At 35.6% G+C, this 20,028-nt stretch overlaps 1 protein-coding gene across 1 annotated transcript in view; it reads left to right on the top strand.

Annotated features, from left to right (window-relative positions):
* ATRNL1 (attractin like 1) overlaps window positions 1-20,028 on the top strand; it is a 756,768-nt gene that overhangs the window by 160,727 nt on the left and 576,013 nt on the right. The window contains exons 15-17 of the mRNA XM_040623807.1: window positions 2,019-2,200; window positions 11,421-11,634; window positions 13,714-13,902. Coding sequence (XP_040479741.1) covers window positions 2,019-2,200; window positions 11,421-11,634; window positions 13,714-13,902 — 585 coding nt within the window. The remainder of the gene's footprint in view (window positions 1-2,018; window positions 2,201-11,420; window positions 11,635-13,713; window positions 13,903-20,028) is intronic.

The following is a 20,028-nucleotide window of genomic DNA, read 5'->3' as shown; positions in this document are numbered from 1 at the left end:
CTTGGTCATGATGGATAATCCTTTTAATGTACTGTTGGATTCTATTAGCCAGGATCTTGTTGAGGATTTTGGCGTCCATGTTCATTGGGGAAATCGGTCTGTAATTCTCCTTTTTGATGGGTCTTTGCCTGGTTTGGGGATCAAGGTAATATTGGCCTCATAGAATGAGTTTGGTAGCTTTCCTTCTGTTTCTATTTTTTGAAATAGCTTTAGGAGAATAGGTATTATTTCTTCTTTGAATGTTTGGTAGAATTCCCCAGGAAAACCATCCGGGCCTGGAGTTTTGTTTTTTGGAAGGTTGTTTATCACTGACTCAATCTCTTCATAGTTAATTGGCCTGTTTAAGAAGTCATTTTCTTCCTGTTTCAGTCTTGGTAGTTTATAGGTTTCCAGGAAGGCCTCCATCTCTTCCAGATTGCTTAATTTATTGGCATATTGCTGTTGATAAAAGTTTCTAATAATCCTTCCAATTTCATTGGTGTTGGTTGTGACCTCTCCTTTTTATTCATAATTTTATTAATTTGGGTCCTTTCTCTGTTCTTTTGGATAAGTCTTGCCAGTGGTCTGTCAATTTTATTGATTCTCTCAATGAACCAGCTTCTAGTTCTGTTGATCTGCTCCACTGTACTCCTGGTTTCTAATTCATTGATTTCTGCTCTAATCTTGGTAAACTGCTTCCTCGTGCGTGGATTAGGTCTGTCCCTCTGTTGCTGTTCCAGCTTCTTGAGGTGACTAACATAATATAATAAAAAACACATTAAAAAATTACAATTTTAAGTGAATAAATATATTTTTAAATGGTCAGTTTTAATTTTTAATATGGTCAAAGTCAGTAGATAAAAAATGCATAAAGAAAAGATCTGTGAGGTCCTCAATAATTTTTAAGAAATCAAGGGGTTTCAAGACTAAAATGTTTGAGAATTGCAGCTTTGGAACAATTCCAGAAAATTTGCACTGCTGCATCTAAAGCCAAAGGGGCAAAAGGCACTGATACATTTAATGTGGTTTGGAAAGTAAAATGCAGTCAAACTTTATAGATCAATGTATTAATGAAGCATTGCATTATTAACTAGTACACACTAGAGCATAACTTTATAATGTATTTGTAAATTCGTGTTTTAGAAAATAGGCACTGTTTTAAGGTCAACTTGTGTTCTAAGAATAAACCGTTATTGAATAGTATGTTTAAATGGTAGAAAGACCTGAATACCTGTATAAAAATAAACATTAGAAAGCAAAAATTATAGCTTCTTCATTAAACATAAAAGAAATGAGACTTCTCTCCCCACAGTTACAATTAAAGAATCAAAGAACCCAACTTATATCAAAATAGTGTACCTGGGCTATGGAAATTAGATATGGAAAGGAGGAATAACTTTGAAATTGCTTTTGTTATGTGCTGGTTATTTTTCTTTTATGTGATCTTGTATAATATAAATTGGACCTGGAGACGTAAATACAGTAGTGATTTTATTAGTTGAGAGACCATATGCCAATATACTAGAAAACCTAGCAGACAGTCAACACATTTTAGCAGATGTTATAGCCATAGCTTATATTATGCTTAAGAATTAAAGACAAAAAAAAGATCTTCTGTTTTTATTCTTCACCAAGCTATTAGATAAATTTTTTAGTTAATTATATTGATAGCCTTAGAATTTTTATCATTAAAAGTTATTTAAAAAATACAAAAGTTGTATTTAGAATTCTTTTTTTTAATTTTTTTTAATTTTTTTTTTAAAGATTTTATTTATTTATTTGACAGAGATAGAGACAGCCAGTGAGAGAGGGAACACAAGCAGGGGGAGTGGGAGAGGAAGAAGCAGGCTCATAACGGAGGAGCCTGATGTGGGACTCGATCCCAGATCGCTGGGATCACGCCCTGAGCTGAAGGCAGACGCTTAACCGCTGTGCCACCCAGGCGCCCCTGTATTTAGAATTCTAAAATAACTGAAAAGTTTATATGCCTCTTGGTAATCTAAAAATAAGATATAGTTTTTTTTTTTTTTTTTAACTAGCTCATCTTTGTGGAGAAGGATGGAATCATATTGGTGATGCTTGTCTTAGAATCAATTCCAGTAGAGAAAGCTATGACAGTGCAAAACTTTATTGCTATAATCTCAGTGGAAATCTTGCTTCATTAACAACCTCAAAAGAAGTGGAATTTGTTCTGGATGAAATACAGAAGTATACACAACAGGTAACAATGCTTCTTGTTTATATTGTGGAAATATGTAGAAAGTCCTAGAATCACTAGCAATGGTTCATTCTTTTTGTTTTTAAATAAATTATTTTTTACTAAATCTTGGAAGTAAAGTGGAACTGACTTCAAAAGTCAGTTGGCACTGGACTTAATCTGTATATGTGTTTGGGAATAAGATTTTCTAAATTATTCATCCTGTGTTTTGCATAGTAAACCATTGCATTTCTTACCAAGAAATCATTTCATATGAATAAATATACTTAAAATACATGTGTATAAAATTTAAGAATTTTTTTTTTTAAGATTTTACTTCTTTGTCAGAGAGAGAGAGGGAGCACAAGCAGGGGGAGCAGCAGGCAGAGCAGGCAGAGAGGAGAAGCAGGCTCCCCGCTGAACAATGTGCCCGATGAGGGACTTGATCCCAGGACCCTGGGATCATGACCTGAACTGAAGGCAGCTGCTTAACTGACTGAGCCACCCAGTGTCCCAAGAATTTGTTTTGAAGTGTATTGACTTCATAAGTTGAGATGTCCCTTATAATTAAAACACTAGAGGGACAGTCAGTTGGCTCAGTTGGTTGGGCATCTGACTCTTGGTTTCGGCTCAGGTCATGATCTCATGGGTCCTAGGATTGAGCCTGTCTTGAGCTCCATGCTGAGGGCTGAGTATGTTTGGCATTCTCTCCCTTTCCCTCTATCCCTCCCCCTACTCATGCTCTCTCCTTTTCTCTCTCAAATAAATAAATAATAAAAATAATTAAAACACTAGACCAACACATTGGTTTCATTTGTGTATATATATCTTTTGTGAGTGAGTATGTCAGTTGTGAGTTGAGTTTTTGAATTATGCTATTTTTTTAGGTGTAGATTTGCTTGAAATAATATAATAAGTGTTAGCAGAAATAAAACCAATTTTTAAAGTGTGTAGAAGATATTGGAACATATACCGCACTTGGAAACTGATTCAATATTTAAGGTGGTTATATGGAAAATATTTCCATAAAAAGTGGAATATTTCTTTGAAAATCGGGTGATGGGTATTAAGGAGGGCACATGTGGTGATGAGCACTGGGTGTTATATGCAACTAATGAATTGTTGAATATTACATCAAAAACTAAAGATGCACTATATATTGGCTAATTGAACATAATAAAAACATAATAAAAATGAAAACTGTATCAAAATATTATTTTATAAGATATTTCTAAGAGGAATTTATGGTGTTTTCTACTCTTGGGTTGTTAAAATATAGTCAACTCTTAAGAGTAGATTATGTAAGAAAATTTGGAAATAATTTAAACTAAACCTAGTTTTAGACATACTTTATTTAGTTCATGTACTTCCTTGAAATGTACTAATATAAACTATCATATCGTAGCAGATTTTTGTGTTTTGTTTCGAAAATAAAATTAGAACTCAATATAGATCAGGTAAGTGATAAGACTAAACAATAATAAATGCCTTAAATCTGTAGTTTGTATTAGATTTGGCCTCATTAAAATAAAAACACACAGCACACACATAGACACCCTATGGTCTATAATGCACAAAGTGGCATAATTTTATACAAATAATGTAGATGTGTCTATAATTCAGCTGTTACTTTGAAAACTCTATTAGGGCAGATCTCAAAGAGTTTATTTTGACTTTCAGTTATGATTTTTATTTGGACAAATAATCTATTGGTACTTCAAAACTCCACTCTATATAGTACAGAGAAGACAATTTTGGCTTGAAAATATTTTAGAGCAAATATTGCCAATTACTTGCTATAGAAATACTTAAGTAATGTTTTCTTGGTATAGCTGATTTTAAAGAAACATTGAGGACTGTATCATCAAAGTGGTGGCAAGTACACAATTGGACGTAATGCTTATCTTTAAAACTTAATAATAGTGAGCTAATCTCTCCAGCTCTATATTCTTCATCTATAACAGGGATAATAATCATAGCTACCTTGTAGGTTTATTGTGAAAAAAAATAAGATAATGCATATAAAGAATATAAATTTATTTGAGTGTTTACAGTAATTATCATTATTGTTTTAATTTTAAGCGTTGTTATTTTTGTACCTCTTTTCTCACTGCTGCTATTACTGCTATTTCCAGGAATCATCATTTAGAATTCTTAGGTAACTAAATGAATTTATTTGATGAATAGTTAATACTGGTATTGATTAAATTAATTAATATAATTAACTAATTAAAAATATTTTCCCCAGACTACTATTTTAATTTTTCCATGGTGAATAAGAAATCCTCCCTGCCACTCTCCGCCACCACTACCCCCATCCCCCCAGCTACCCTGGGGAGTTGTACTAGGACCTTTTACCTTAAAGATCATTCCTGATTTTTGATGAAGAATAGGTTATTGATTTTAATTTTACTAGTAACAGAGGAGTATGCATCTAGTGTTTAAAAAGTGATATAAGAACAGTTCTTATGAATGTTAAAAAAGATTAGGGGGACTTATGCACACTCCCTTTTGAAATTTTTGTATGGACATTCACTTCACTGTTACTGCTTACTCTAACACTTTTGGTGATATAAGCATCTATATTTCTTATGAGTATCAATATCAGTTAATTTAACTTATAATTCTATTTTCTAATTGTAGAGCCCTTTCCCACGCATTAATAAAACGTTTAAATTAATTGTATCCCTGGCTTTTATAAATATTCAAAATTCCGAAGTGGTTATCATAATACACTTGCTGGCTGTCAAACATTTGTTATATGCCTGGTATTAATAGAATAAAGAAAAAACGATTATAATTAAATTTGTATGAAAAATTAATCTGTGAAATCATTTTTGTGTGAACTGTAGCTATTTTTCTGTGAAGAATGGGCCAATATTCATTCAGTTAGTACACATTTATTGGGCACCTTCAATGTAGTTGTCAGTCTGCTTGCTGAGAATCAAGATCAAAAGACAATCACTATTCTCAAAGAGTTTAGTGGTGAGGAAGACAAACACAATTATACTGTAGTGTGATAATTGCAATAATAGATGGCCATGGGATATATGAAGAAAGAAGGTGGATGTCTTAGTAATGTGGACCTAAGGAGTTTCCTAGAGTAATGCCCTAGTTAATGTTTATAGGACTTTGAGTTGGCCAGCACCTGAAAATATTTGTAAGGAGGTAATAGAAACTTTTTTTTTTGGTCTTGTTGGAGAGCTACCAGCCTTATGGCCGGAAGGTAAGATGTATGTGGGTTCATGCAGAAGAGACACCAATTGATTTTTTAAAAAAACATTTCAGAAGAATGTGAGAAAGTATATTTATAAAGTTTTATTTTTAATTATATGGTTATTGTATAACATAAATTAAGATCTGTTATATTCTTGTGATACCAGGGGCTTCATTTCTTCATTTATAAAATTGGGGGACAGTTCAAATGAGCATTTGAAAATTAGTTCTGTTGAATATGTATCACTTATAAAGAGCTTATTATTGGTAGATCCACATTCTTTGAGCTTTAGAAAGTACTAGTATTTGGCATCAGAGCTCTCTTGCTTTTTCCTTGTTCAAAATATAATATTTTTAGTTTTTACACTATAATCTTGAAATGTGGTATTTTAGAAGATGCATATTTCAAGGTTTCGTGTGTTAGTTCCTCGTTTTTTCTTGTTATTATAGATCATGAAGATTGGACTAACAGTTATTTTGGATGTGTGAGGAATTTAGATTTGAGAGTTTGTGGACTAGCATGTCCTAGAAAAGAAAAAAATGTTTTGTTTCATTAGAAAGCTGAGCTTTAGCAAAATTTCAAAGGTGGATGCCTCTGCGAGGTGACATTCCAGTAAGCATCCCTTTATGTAAAATGACTTCTATCCTGAGTCATACCAGTTGTATACACGTACGATAACCCTTCCTTGGCAAATAAAGACAGAAAAATTCAGGCAATTTAAGGAGAGATCCTGGGTCAGATAATCATTTACTTCTTGGAAATGGCTAATGAAATATTGTAATGATTTATGGTGTGCTGCAGTAAATTTTCATAATATAGTAATTTATCTTTGATTTTCAACTGCCTGTCCAGTTCATTTACTGGGTAATAGTTACTTTAAATGTTTTATCAACGGCTTCATTTTTCTGTTTCTCTCCTCTTCCTCTCAGATCCTTATCATGATGAGTTAGGGAGTAATATTTCATTTTAAATGACTTGTCTTTACTATGGATAGTCGGAAATGTAGGCAGAGTCACTGTAATGTGAAGCATAGTCATTAATCTGAAATATCTATGTTGGATTGACTCCTGCTGTTATTATCAAGAACTATAAAGATGTTATAGTTTTTTGGTTATCAAAATATCTTTCAGAATAATGTATGAAATATATGGTGATTGCAAGACAAAGCAGCATGTGTATTTTTATAATTAGAAACATTTATTAAGTACTATCTCTGTCTCAGGAGTTGGATGGTGGAAAATAACCATATCTGTTCTAATGAACTTTTGTTCACAAAATTTATTGACTACCCACTATCTGTACAGTATTTTACTAGGTGATATGAGATCTGTCATAATGAATATTCAAGGATACTTTAATTATATCTAAGAAATATTCGTTGAGTGTTTACTCTGAAATTTATTGTATTTATACACCTTGCAAATTTCTAGGTTTATAGCTATCTTTAGAAGCTCTGTAGGACCATTTGTGTAACATATATACAGAATAAACACTGGCTATATCTATCTTATTTCTGTATGTTAAATACTCAAATGGAGACACGTATTTTTCTCTGTCCTGACAGTACACAATATAAAGAGGGTGATGTGGAGTTTTGAAATCACCTCACATTATAATATTGTTAACTTAGTAACTTGGAAAATAAATATATTATTATATTAAGGTAGAAGTGTTTAGGAATAATGTCAGCAAGATGACAGAATGGAAATTTCCCGCTCTTGTCCCCTCACAGAAACATTGGTTTGAACAACCATTCATATACACAAGTACCTTTGCAAGAACTAGGTAATTTCAGTAAAAGAATATAGCACTTGGGAGAAGTGCAGAAATAAGAAAGGACAGTTTTATATCACCTGCATCATCCCTCCCCCAAGCCCATTCAGGGCAGTGAAGCATGGTGAGAGAGACCTTCTGCAAAGGGGAAGGAGAGTGAAATGAGCACCTGACTTTGCTGCTGACCCTAGCTCCAGGTCTTCTCTAGTGAACCCCGGTGCCTGATTGGTTCCTACCAGGAATGCTCCAGACTGCTCCCCATGGCCTCACACTCCAGGCTGGCCTCTTGTGGCCCTAGGCTCCAGGAGACCTACGTTCCATGGCCTCCCCAGTATATTCCAGCACTGGACTGGTTCCTGTGGACCCAAGACGAGGCTCACCCCTGGAAACTCAAGCTTCAGGCCCTTTCCTGTGTACGCAGCCTTCAGGCTTACCCATGTGCTCCCAGGTACCAGGCCCATCCTTCATGGACTCAGAACCAGGCCTGCCTCCATGGATCTGGTCACTAGGCCTGCCCTAGTGGACCCTGGCACCAGGCTAGCTCCCGAAGACTCAGGACCAGGTCCGTACCCATGAGTCCAGGTGCCAGGCTCACCCCAGCACTAAGGTGGCATCCATGGATTCAGGATCGAAAATTATCCCAGTGCCAGGTTAACCTCCATGTTTCCTTCGGTCTGGCCCAAGAGCTTCAGGCTCCAGATTGGCCCTTGTGGACCTGGCTGCAGGCCTGCCACCATGGCTGCAGGCTCTGGGCTTGCCCTTATGGACCTAGTTACCATGCCTACTTCAATGGACCCTTGTACCAGGTGACCCTTATGCACCCAGGATCCAGTCCTGTACTTACAGGCACAGATTCTAGGCCCACTTCCATGAACCCAGGCAGTTAGCTTGCTCATGTGGACACAAGCTCCAGACCTACTGCACTGGTCCTAGGCTGCAGACTTGCCCGTCTGGATCCAGGTACCAGGCAGGCCCCTGTGGACACAGACTCTAGACCTGCTTACCCACTGACCTAGCCACCAGGATAGCCTAGCTGAGTACTCCAGCAGTAAACCCGCCTATGGAGTCTACTACATAGCCCTCTAGAATTTCTGGATAGGCTGGATGATGAAGGGCTCTCCTTTCTGAATTCCATCTATAAAGATTGAAAGAAGTAGTTACTTCTTCAAATGAGACACCAATTCAAGGCCATAGGGTTCACAAAAAATCGGGGAAATATAACATTACCAAAGCAACAGAATAAAATACTAGTAACTGACCTAAATAAATGGAGAACTAAAAGCTGTCTGACAAAGAATTCAAAATAATCATTTAAAAGAATCTTAGTAAGCTTAAAGAGATATAGACAACTGAATTATATTAGGAAAATAATATGTGAACAAAATGAGAAGTTTAACAAAGACATAGATATCATAAAAAAGAACCAAACAAATTACAGAGCTGAAGAGCACAGTGATTGAACAAAAAAATTCATACAGCACTACAATAGCAGACACTGTCAAGCAGAAGAAAACAATCAGTGAGCTCAAAGACAAGTCATTTGAAATTATCCAGTCAGAGGTAGAAAAAGAAAAAAAGAATGAAAAAAAAAGTGAAGAAAGCCTATGAGACTTATGATAGACGATCAAATGCATCCATATATGGATTATGGGAGTGCTGGAAGGCATAGAGAAAGAGAAAAGGGGCAGAAAGCTCCTTTAAAGAAATGATAACAGGAAACTTCTCAAATTTGAAACTTCCCAAGTGAACATCCAGATCCATGAGACCCCAAACAGATTGAACACATAAAGAGACCTTCACCAAGACACATCATAACAGAGAGCCCAGAAACAAATCCATGCATTTATGATCAATTGATCATCAACAGAGGTACCAAGAACACACAATGGGGAAAGGACAGTCTCTTCAATAAATGATGCTGGGAAAATTGGATATCCTCATGCAGAAGAATGAAAGTGCACCCTTATCTCACATCATATACAAAAATCTCAAAATGGATCAAAGAGACGAATGTAAGACCTGAAACCGTAAATATTCTAGAAGAAAACATGAAAAAAAAGCTTCTTGACATTGGTCAGGGCAATGATTTTTTGGAAATGAACCCAAGAGTACAGGCAATGAGCAAAAATAGACAAATGAGATTGCATCAAACTAATAAGCTTCTACACAGCAAAGGAAGCATTCAGCACAGTAAAGAGACAACCTATGGAATGGGAGAAAATGTTTGTAAACCATACATCTGGTAAGGAGTTAATGTCCAAAATACATAAGTACTCAAATAACTCAATATAAAAGAAAAAAATCCAGTGAAGAAATGGGCAAAGGATACGAATAGACATTTTTCCAAAGAGAATATACAAATGGCTAACAGTATATGATAAAAAGCTGGACATCACTAATCATCAGGGAAATACAAATCAAAATCAAAGTGACACATCATCTCACACCTGTTAGAATGGCTGTTAACAAAAAGAAAAGAGAGAAGTTAGCAAAGATGTGGAGAAAAAGGAACCCTGTACACTGTTGGTGGGAATGCAAATTGGTATAGTCAATTTGGAGAACAGTATGGAGGTTCCTCAAAAAATTAAAAATAGAACTACCATGTGATCCAGCAATCTGGTGTCTGGGTATATATCCAAAGGAAATGTAAACAGGATATCAATGAGATATCTCCACTCTCATGTTCATTGCAGCATTATTCACAATAGCTAAGGTATGGAAACAGCCTGTTTTCATCAATAGGTAAATGGATAAAGAAGATGAAATGTGATATGTGATATTATATATGTGTGTGTGTGTGAGAGAGAGAGAGATAGAGATAGATAATGGCGTATTATGTAGCCTTACAAAAGCAGGAAATCTTGCCATTTGCAACAACATGTATAAACCTGTAGGACATTATGCTAGGTGAAATAAGCCAGATAGAGAAAGGCAAATACTACATGATTGTACTTGTGAAATCTAAAAAAGTGAAACTCGTAAAAGCAGATAGTAGAATGGTGGTTGCCAGGGGCAGGGGTGAGGGAAATGTAGGGATGTAGGTCAAAAGGTACAAAGTTCCAGTTATACAGGATAAATAAGTTCTGGAGCTTTAATGTATAGCATGGTTACTATAGTTAATAATGCTGTATTGTATACTTGAAATTAAAGATACTAGATCTTAAATGTTCTCACAAATAAAAAGGTAATTGAGGTAATGGGTCCATTAATTAGCTTGATTGTGGTAATCATTGCATGTTGTATGCATGTACCAAAACATCAAACTGTACATCTTAGATATATGTAATTTTAATTTGTCAATTATATCTAAGAAAGTTAGAAAAAAATAAAAAAATTTGAGAAACCCCACATAACTCTAAAGCAGAAACAAAAAATAGAAGGAGTTGTTTATAATCTAATAGAATTTTGTAAAGAGAGTAACTTGGACCAAAAATGTATCATTTTTTAAATATCATGTGAATAAACACATTTTAAAATTGATTAATGATTAAAATAAGATCTATGTATACAGAATGTATTTTCTTTTTCAGCTCCTTTTGAAATATTACTGAGAGCACTAGGAGTATTTAGTTTTGTGGCATTTGGCAATCTATTAAATTTTAGGCAAAGGAGTCAGGTGTTATCAGTTTTCTTGATCTCTTTCATAATGAAAGTAGATGACATAATTTTATCTAAAATTGAATGAAAGGCCTGATGTACTAGTAGAAGTCTGAACTAGGACAGAGGCAGTTATTCTTCTTAGTCCTTTTGTGAACATGTTAAGAAGTCTTCACTCACCTCTGTATACAGTCTGTTGATGTTGTTTCCTGTTCTCTCACATGCATGTAATGTAACTTAGCTGTAGGTTCTTACCCCCAGAACTGATTAATTGGTGACAGTAGTAGCAGTTAACAGAGCAGCAGCAGCAGCAGCAGCAATATGTTAATTTTTTAATGACCTTGCCTCATAAGGTAGGTATTTATATCAGATATTTATAATCTCATTTTGTAGAAGAGGAAACTGAGGTTCACTAGGGCTAAATAACTGACCGCAATTATGTAGCATGAGTGCAAAATCTATGTTTGAAAAATAGTGTTCTTTTCTACATCATTCTCCAAATATGCTGGAATGGTCATTATCTCTGGTACAGGAAATCTTTAGAAAGGCAGTTCTATGTATTTATAAATGTAATTTTTAATGATAATGAGCTATTTTCTAAGGAATACAATTTTGTATATCTAACTTGTTTCATGCTCTTTTTGCTATTGTTTACAGAAAGTATCACCGTGGGTAGGCTTGCGCAAAATCAACATATCCTACTGGGGATGGGAAGACATGTCTCCTTTTACAAACACCACACTGCAGTGGCTTCCAGGTGAACCAAATGATTCTGGGTTCTGTGCCTATCTAGAAAAGGCCGCAGTGGCAGGCCTAAAAGCTAATCCTTGTACATCTATGGCAGATGGCCTCGTCTGTGAAAAGCCTGTTGGTAAGTAGTAAACTAGTATTTCTTTAAAAATATTATGTTTCCAACTCCTCTTCTTACCACCCCCTTCCACTTGTGGAAGTCTATGTGCCTGAGGTAACTTTCACCATCTTTTTATGATGTTGATTCCCTGATAATTTTGGTAAATTTTATCTTTACCCACATTCCCCGCTTACTACTAGTGACCTCAGCATTAACTTGTGAAACTACCAAAATTTTATTGTTTTATGCAATCTTTATGTCTTGGTTGAATCTGTTTTTAATTTTGTTAACATCTTTTATAATAATAGTGTTTGGAAGAAAGATTTGTTTTTAAGATTCACAACTAATTTAGAATCATTTTCATCTTATAGATCTATTTCATTTGGCAAGTAAGAAGAAACTTTTCTGTTGTATCTTTTTTTTTTTTGCACAATATATCATTTTGTGGTGATTGACCTTTATTATTTTTTATATTGGTCATGACATTCAAACCCCAAACGTGGACTAATTGTGTTGTAATTTTTTATTTGGTTTTATTAGCCAGTATAAAATGTTAGAAGTGCCCACTTCTTGTTTTTTTAAGTCTTTATTTTAATTCCAGTTAGTTAACATACACTGTAATATTGGTTTCAGGTGTACAGGATAGTGACTCAACACTTCCATACAACACCTGGTGCTCATCACAAGTGTCCTCCTTAACCCCATCACCTATTTCATCCATCTCCCTACCCACCTCCCCTCTGGTCACCATCAGTTTGTTCTCTATAGTTGAAAGTCTGTTTTTTCATTTGTCTTTTTTTACCCCCTTTGATCATTTGTTTTATTTCTTGAATTCCACGTATGGGTTAAAGTCATATGGTATTTGTCTTGAAGTAGATTTTTGTTAAGTGATAAAGGAATATTGAATTATTTTTGTTTTTTAAACATTTTTTATTTTGTGAAATATGCATAATATAAAATTTACCATTTTAACCATTTTTAAATGTAGAGTTCAGTGTTATTAAGTGCATATACATTATTGTGCATTAATGAAGACCATATATCTCCAGAACTTTCTCATCTTCCCAAGCTCTATACCCATTAAACAATAACTCTCCATACTTCCCTCCCCCAGCCCCTGACAACCACCTTTTCTACTTTCTGTGTCTATGAGTTTGACTAATCTAGTTACCTCACATAGATGGAATCATAAGGTGTACGAACTTTTACGGCTGGCTTATTTCCCTTAACATAATGTCTTCAAGGTTCATCCACATTGTAGCATATGTTAATATTTTCTTCCATTTTTAGCCTGAATAATTATCCATTGTATGTATATCCAACATTTTGTTTATATTCATCCATCAGTGTACCCCCGAGTTGCTTTTACTTATTGGCTGTTGTAATGATGCTATGAACATGGGTTTACAAATATCTTTTCCAGTCCAGCTTTACATCTTTTGGGTATATAGGCAGAAGTGGAATTGCTGTCTCATATGGTGTTTTCTGTGTGTAATTTTTTGAGGAATTGCCATACTGTTTGCCATAGAAGTTGTACCATTTTACATTCCTACTAGCAATGAACAAATGTTCCAATTTCTTCATATCCTTGCTTGCATTAAAAAAATTGCTTTTATCCTAATGGTTGTGATATTCTATTTCATGTAAAGACTTTATAGTATATTGTTTTATTTTTATTGTTTGTTTATATCAGGAACATGTTCACTGACAGGGCATTTGTTTTGATAGGTGTGGACTGTTTTTGGAAAAAATTTTAGCGGGAAAGTAAATAATGATAGTGTATGCAGTAATTAGCCAAAGACAGAAAACTAGATCATGGGCTACATTTCTATTTATAAGCTTTAAATTATGTAACTTTATGTACTTTGAATAAAGGATTCAAATTTTCCGAAGAAGCATAATTTTCAAATGTGATAATAAATTTAGGAAGTATTGACATCTCCATTTTCATTTACCTTATCACATATTTTTTGTTATAATTTTTATCCCACACTTGGCTTATTTGATACATTCTCTAAACCACAAAACAAATGAAACCTATGTATCTGTGTTAAAATGGAGTTAACAAATAAAATAATTATATTTGTTGATTTATTCCAGTTAGTCCAAATCAAAATGCAAGGCCATGCAAAAAGCCATGTTCTCTACGGACATCCTGCTCCAACTGTACCAGCAACGGCATGGAGTGTATGTGGTGCAGTAGTACGAGACGATGTGTGGACTCGAATGCTTACATAATCTCTTTTCCATATGGACAGTGTCTGGAGTGGCAAACTGCCACCTGCTCTCGTAAGTGTTTATCTGGAGTGACTTTTCATTTAAAGGTGACATAAATAAATTTTCTGTGACGGAAGGAGGAATTAAACATTTGAAGAAGTTTTTAAAAGATGGGAATGAGTGTTGCAGCTAGTTTTAAAACCTATTAATTGTATAAGCTGCAGATTTATACCATACCATCATTTTGAATTCTAATTATTTTATCCTACATGCACACACACACACACACACACACATTTTGCCACATTTGTGCTCTCCCCAACTCTGAGTGTATGTTGCAGATAGTTTAACGCTTCACGGAAGTGCTTATTGTTGCAAAGGTCACATATTGCTTTGGTGTCCTTTAATCTAGCACAGTTTCCATGCCTTACACAACTGATGTTTTTAAAGAAGCTACACCATTTGTTTTGTAAGTGTCCCAATTTGGATTTGTCTTATTCTCTCCTCATGATTAGATTCAAGTTAGGCATTTTTTGGCAAGAATACTAATCATATCAGTGGTGCTGCATCTACTACAAAGGCAGGATGCGCTTGGAATCACATGGAGAGTTACGTCAGCAGGGTGGTACTGGACTTGCTATGGGCTGTACTTCAGGAGAAGATCTTACCCCTTGCTGGTCTCATGTTTTGTAAGGACTGGAGGACCAAGATGCACTTGCCTGCGTGTATGATACTGGGTAGTGTGTCGTTATGAGAATGGCCTTTCTTGCAAAGGCAAATTGCATCAGGATGCTGCTGCCAAGGGAAATGCATAACACCACTGGTAGCACCTGGCCTCCTTGTAGGAATCTGAAGCCACATACAGCTTTTTTTTCACTTCGGAAAATGTAGAAGCTGCTGGTCTCGGCTAGCTTTGTGCTAGCAGAAAATATGATTTATCTTTCCACAATCTACCTTCTGACACTGGGGCTCATCAAAAAATGCCTTTCCAACAGGGATGTGAAGTAATTGGTCTGTTCAGATTTATAATAAGATGGTAGGAACTATCATGTACTTCCGTTGCTCCCACCACCTCCTTTTCAATATTGAATCAATTCATTCGTGCCACACTTTTGGTGTCTGTCCCTTCTGTGACTGATCCAGACTTTACGTCCTTTTTTGGGGAATATACTCTGCAGGTGCCCGGGGTTACCATTCCACAACCACAGTTAGCTGCAGAATCACCTTAGATAAAGTTGGAGTTCAAGTGTGTATTCATCCAGAAGTCCTTTATTTAAGCAAAGCAAAACATCTGTTTACTTGCTAAATCCGAACAGGCACAGATGAAATGAGAGGAATGTTTTGTTCCTCTTCAGTTCCCCACTTCCCAACACCTGAATGTCTAGGAAGCTCACTAGAACAGAAGAATCAGGAGTCCTTAGGTTTGTTTTGTGTTATTTTTCTTCCCAATACTTTTACCTGCAATAAGCTGGGTTTGCAATGAGTGAATCCGGTTACCAGGTGCCAGGTCCCAAAGGAACTGCAGTTACAGTGCAGTGAAAGGAGATAGAATAGTAGCCACTTGAAGTCCTGTATGGGTTAAACTCAGGAATATGTTGTAGTTGAAGAGTGTTCAATGGGCTAGGGAAGGGACAGTTTTAATCTTTCTAAGGGAATACTCCTCAGGGGATCTTGTCATCCCAAGCCTAGTTTTTTTCTCTTAATTGCTCTAAATTATGCACTGTTACGCTTTCTCTCACCCAATCTTTGCAGCTCTTTTAGGTCCAGTTCAGGTTTTGCATCAGTCCACTGGCTTCCCTCTGTTCTTTCCCTCCTGCAAGCAGGCACTTGCAGGGTTCCTGGGAGTTTGGGCCTTAACACAGCTTGTTCCTGCAACTTTATTTAAAGTTCCTTCTGGACTTTCTTATCAGCCTGTTGGCTTCCTTACCTTCCTTCCATAAGAGCAGCCACTGCCAACATGACTATAATGATGTATGGATAAGTATCCTAGCAGCAACATGCGTTGTCTGCCCATCCATTCTTCCTTCCATCCTTCCCCTGAGATCTCTAAGAGCTGCTTCTTTTAAGAGGAGCTTCCTAAGTCTGAGATACCATTTGGTGGTGAATCTATTGTTCTGAGGCTTGCTTCTGGGATCTAGTGGCCCACAGACAACATGGCCACCCAGTTATAAGCTCTTCTTGCTTGGATGAGCAACCTTCTCATTTAGAGGTAGCCAGCTGCTTAAGATAGTGCAGGTGGAGACTCAATGGTCTTTCCAGAGCTTACATCACTCCCAGAGATACCCCCCTAGCCTACCAACCCAGCTAAACCCATATTTGCTCCATATAGGCACCACTGTTGCTTGAAGAGCTGAGACAAAACAGTAAGTGCCACAATGCAGGCTACAACTTCTAGGCTGTGGCTGTTGGATATATTTGTTTTCCCAGGCTCTCAGCATCAAGTGGAAAGGTGTTCCTGGGATGGGCATGGCTGGGTACAGTAGGTGTTGAGTTCCTTGTTGCTGTCCTTTTTTAGGAACTTTGATAGAGAATGGGGATGGACCTCATTCGGTGCATGGCACTGGGGTTGTTGCAGGCATGAAATGGTCTTACTCCCACAGAAAACATCTTATTAGGAGTCAGCTGCCCAGGGGAGCTGCATACCAGTACTGCAGACTTGGGGGGAACTGAGAGACAGTACTCAGGCTCTCCTGCCTCCATAGTCATGTTTGTCTTCCCACAAACATTAATGTTTTGTGAAAGAAGCCAGACACAAAAGATTATATACTGTGTGACTCCATTCAGATAAAGTTCAAAAATAGGCAAAACTAAGGTTTCTTATTTAGGAATGAATATCTAGGTGGTAAAACTGTAGAGTAAGGTGAAAGTTAATGCACATGACAGATAGTGGATGCTGCCGGTAGAAGATTGAGGTGCTGACTAGGACAGGCGTGCAAGGGAGGCAATATTCCACCTCCAGGCTGAGTGCATTCACAGAGTGTTTCTGTACAATAACTTATTAATCTCCCATTTTTCTTTATGGACTTCGCTATGTGAGTTATAGGATAAAAGGGTAAAAGGTAGGGAAAAAGAAGCTCGTAAAGTTCCCAAGCTCTTATATGCTTAAGAATTTTCTAAAAATTACTTAGAGTTAAATCTAAGTCGTATTTACTTCTCACAAATCTTTCTTGTATTCCGTATCTTTATTTATTCACCTTTTAGAGAATAGTCTTCAGTAATTCTTTCAAATAAATTCATGGCTAGTAAACTTTTTGAGTTTTTGTATGTCTAAAATGTAATTGTTTTATGTTCACGTGACTGACAAAGTGGCTGGATGTGGGAGTTCCAAGTTATTCTTTCCTCAGACCCTGTAGCGTTTGCTGTTTTGAGTGAGAATTCTCATGTGAATTTGATTTTCATTCCTTTGTGGGGCATCTTTTTAAAAGAAGTCTTTAAGAAGTAAAAGATTTTAAGTTTTTTTTCTCTTTATCCTTGGGATTCCAAATTTTGTAACTCAATTCAGTTTTCCAGTAATTGAGTTGGATTTTAAAAATGGAGTCCCATTGGCTCTTTGAATCTGAAGAGTGGTTTCTTTCTTTATCTGCTAAAAATGGTCTTTAATGCTTAGATTCTATTTACTCTTTTTAAAGAAATGCTTTATTCTATTTACTCTTTTTAAAGAAATCTTAAAATAACGGTTGGAATTTCTAGCTAAAGCTCAGTATGTCTTAAATTCACTTATATTTTCCATCTCTTACTTACAATTCAGATGTTTTTTTCTTCTTCATGGTTGATTATTTGGGGATTTTTATTTGTTTTAAAGTGATGTTTTTGAAAACCTGTATTTCCACTATAAAAACTGTAACTGTGTTTTTTGAGAAGGTATGAACACTGGTATGAAGTGCATCTTCAGCACTGGCTGATACGTATACTGGTAGGGCTGTCCGCTGGGGGTGCGTACGCCAGCTGTTCACTTCTACCGTTAATTTTTGACTCTTCTTTTTTTGTTTTCTTGATTTTGATTTCTTGAGGGTTTTGTTTTCTACTTCAACCATTTGTTCTTGGGCACTTAGTCTAGTGTGCTGGATTTTTCTTTTCTGTAGGTCTTTTCTTTCACTGTTTATGTCTTTTGTCATATTTGCCTTCTTGGTGGCTATCTATAGCCCATTTTTAATGATGGTGTCCGATAATGGTTATATTTGTTCCACAGCCCTTTAAATTATATATGCCCTTTGCATCCTTGTGGGGAAGAGGGCCATTGAACTTCTCTTCAAGGAGACCTTGTATTTTTTGGAAGTAGTATTCACGTCACAGTGATCTCCTCCTTGTGAGAAACAAACTCCTTCTCTATTATGTCATTCTTCCATGTTTTTAACCAACAGGCTTTTAATAAGCTATAAGGAAATGCTAGGAAATAAAATAAAGACTAGGAATAAAGGTGGCATCTTTGGTCAAAGTCAGAGTGCTGAAAGTAGCTGAGTGTTATTGTTTCAAAGATGTCAGCTTTTGGGCAATGTTTATGTTGTACTTTTGCCTTTAACTTTATGTTTTGTTAGCATTAATTATACATAAGGAATTTACATGATCATTTCTACTGCATGTGTCTGGTCCTTCACTAAACATTTAACAGTAGTAAGTCTTTAAAAACATTCTTAGATTTATAAATAAGACTGTATTAGAAATGGCATACATTTTATGTTGCTTTTAGAAAGTTGTTTCAGTGATCAATTTAGGTTTTCTGGTAAACGGAACTTGAAGGAAACTTTTCTTTGCTAACGAGAAACAAATAAGGATTTTATAATATTCCCCAATGTTTTTTTAGTTGTAATATTGTTATATTAGTACTTAAAATTCACAAATTGAAGAAAAGAAATATATCTTAAGACAAATTTAGCCTAATGTTTTATGAGAAAGCTTTATTAATAACTGCAATTATAAATAATTGACATTTTTACTTAAAATATTGGTTATTCTTTTTGTGAAATGAGCTTCAAAAGGAAAATTTAATGCAGTAATAGAAGGTTTATAAAATAAACCTTTACAAATAAAAATGTAATTAAATTGATACGGTGAAAATGGAATAATAGGAAACATGAGAATATAGTACACATCTCATAAATCTGTATTTCGGTATTTTACAGGTTTATGTACATGTTCAATTTAAACATTTTTTCTCGGCAGTTAGGGAAGGTAATATTTTTTAAATTGATTAAAATTTATTTTTTAGAGCAGTTTTAGGTTCATGGCAATTTTGAGAGGAAGGTGCAGAGAGTTCCTGTATATCCTTTGCCCCCACACATGCCCAACTTCCCCCACTGTCAACATCCACACCAGAGGGGTACATTTGCTACAGTGGATGAACCCACACAGATAATCATAATTGCCCAAAGTCCATACTTTATATTAGGGTTCACTCTTGTTGTGATACATTCTGTAGGGTTTGACAAATGTATAATGGCATGCATCCATCATTATGGTATCATACACAGTAGTTTTACTGCCTAAAAATCCTCTGAGCTCCACCTGTTCATCCTTCTCTCTCTCCTAACTCCTGGCAATCACTAATATTTTTACTGTCTACATAGTTTTGTCTTTTCCAGATGTCATGTAGTTGGAATCACATAGTATGTAGCTTCTCAGATTGGTTCCTTTCACTTAGTAATATGCATTGAAGTTTCATGTCTTTTTATGGCTTGGTAGCTTATTTATTTTTTAGAGCTGAATAATATTCCATTGTGTGGTTGTACCACAATTTATTCACCTACTAAAATCTTGCCGCTTTTGGCAAGTTTTGGCAATTATGAATAAAGCTGCAATAAACATCTGTGTGCAGGTGTTTGTGTGGACATAAATTTTCAGTTCATTTCGGTAAATATCAAGGAGTGTTATTCCTGGAATGTATGGTAAAATATGTTTAGTTTTGAAGAAACCACCAAAGTGTCTTTCAGAGTGGCTGTATTTTGCATTCCCACCAGCAATGGATGTTTCTGTTACTTTGCATTCTGCATACTTGCCAGCTTTGGTGTTGTCAGTGTTTTGGATTTTGGCCATTTAATAGGGGTTCCTCCTTGTTGTTTTAGTTTGCAGTTCTCTAATAACATATGGTATGGAGCATCTTTTCATACTTGCCTCTGTATATCTTCTTTGGTGAGGTATCTGTTTAGGTTTTTTGCCCATGTTTAAATTTTGGTTGTTTGTTTTCTTATTATTGAGTTTTAA

Source organism: Ursus maritimus, unplaced genomic scaffold (assembly GCF_017311325.1).
Source record: "Ursus maritimus isolate PB19 unplaced genomic scaffold, ASM1731132v1 scaffold_7, whole genome shotgun sequence".
NCBI lineage: Eukaryota > Metazoa > Chordata > Mammalia > Carnivora > Ursidae > Ursus > Ursus maritimus.
The sequence above is the reverse complement of the archived record's forward strand: the minus strand, read 5'-3'. Positions and strand labels throughout refer to the sequence as shown.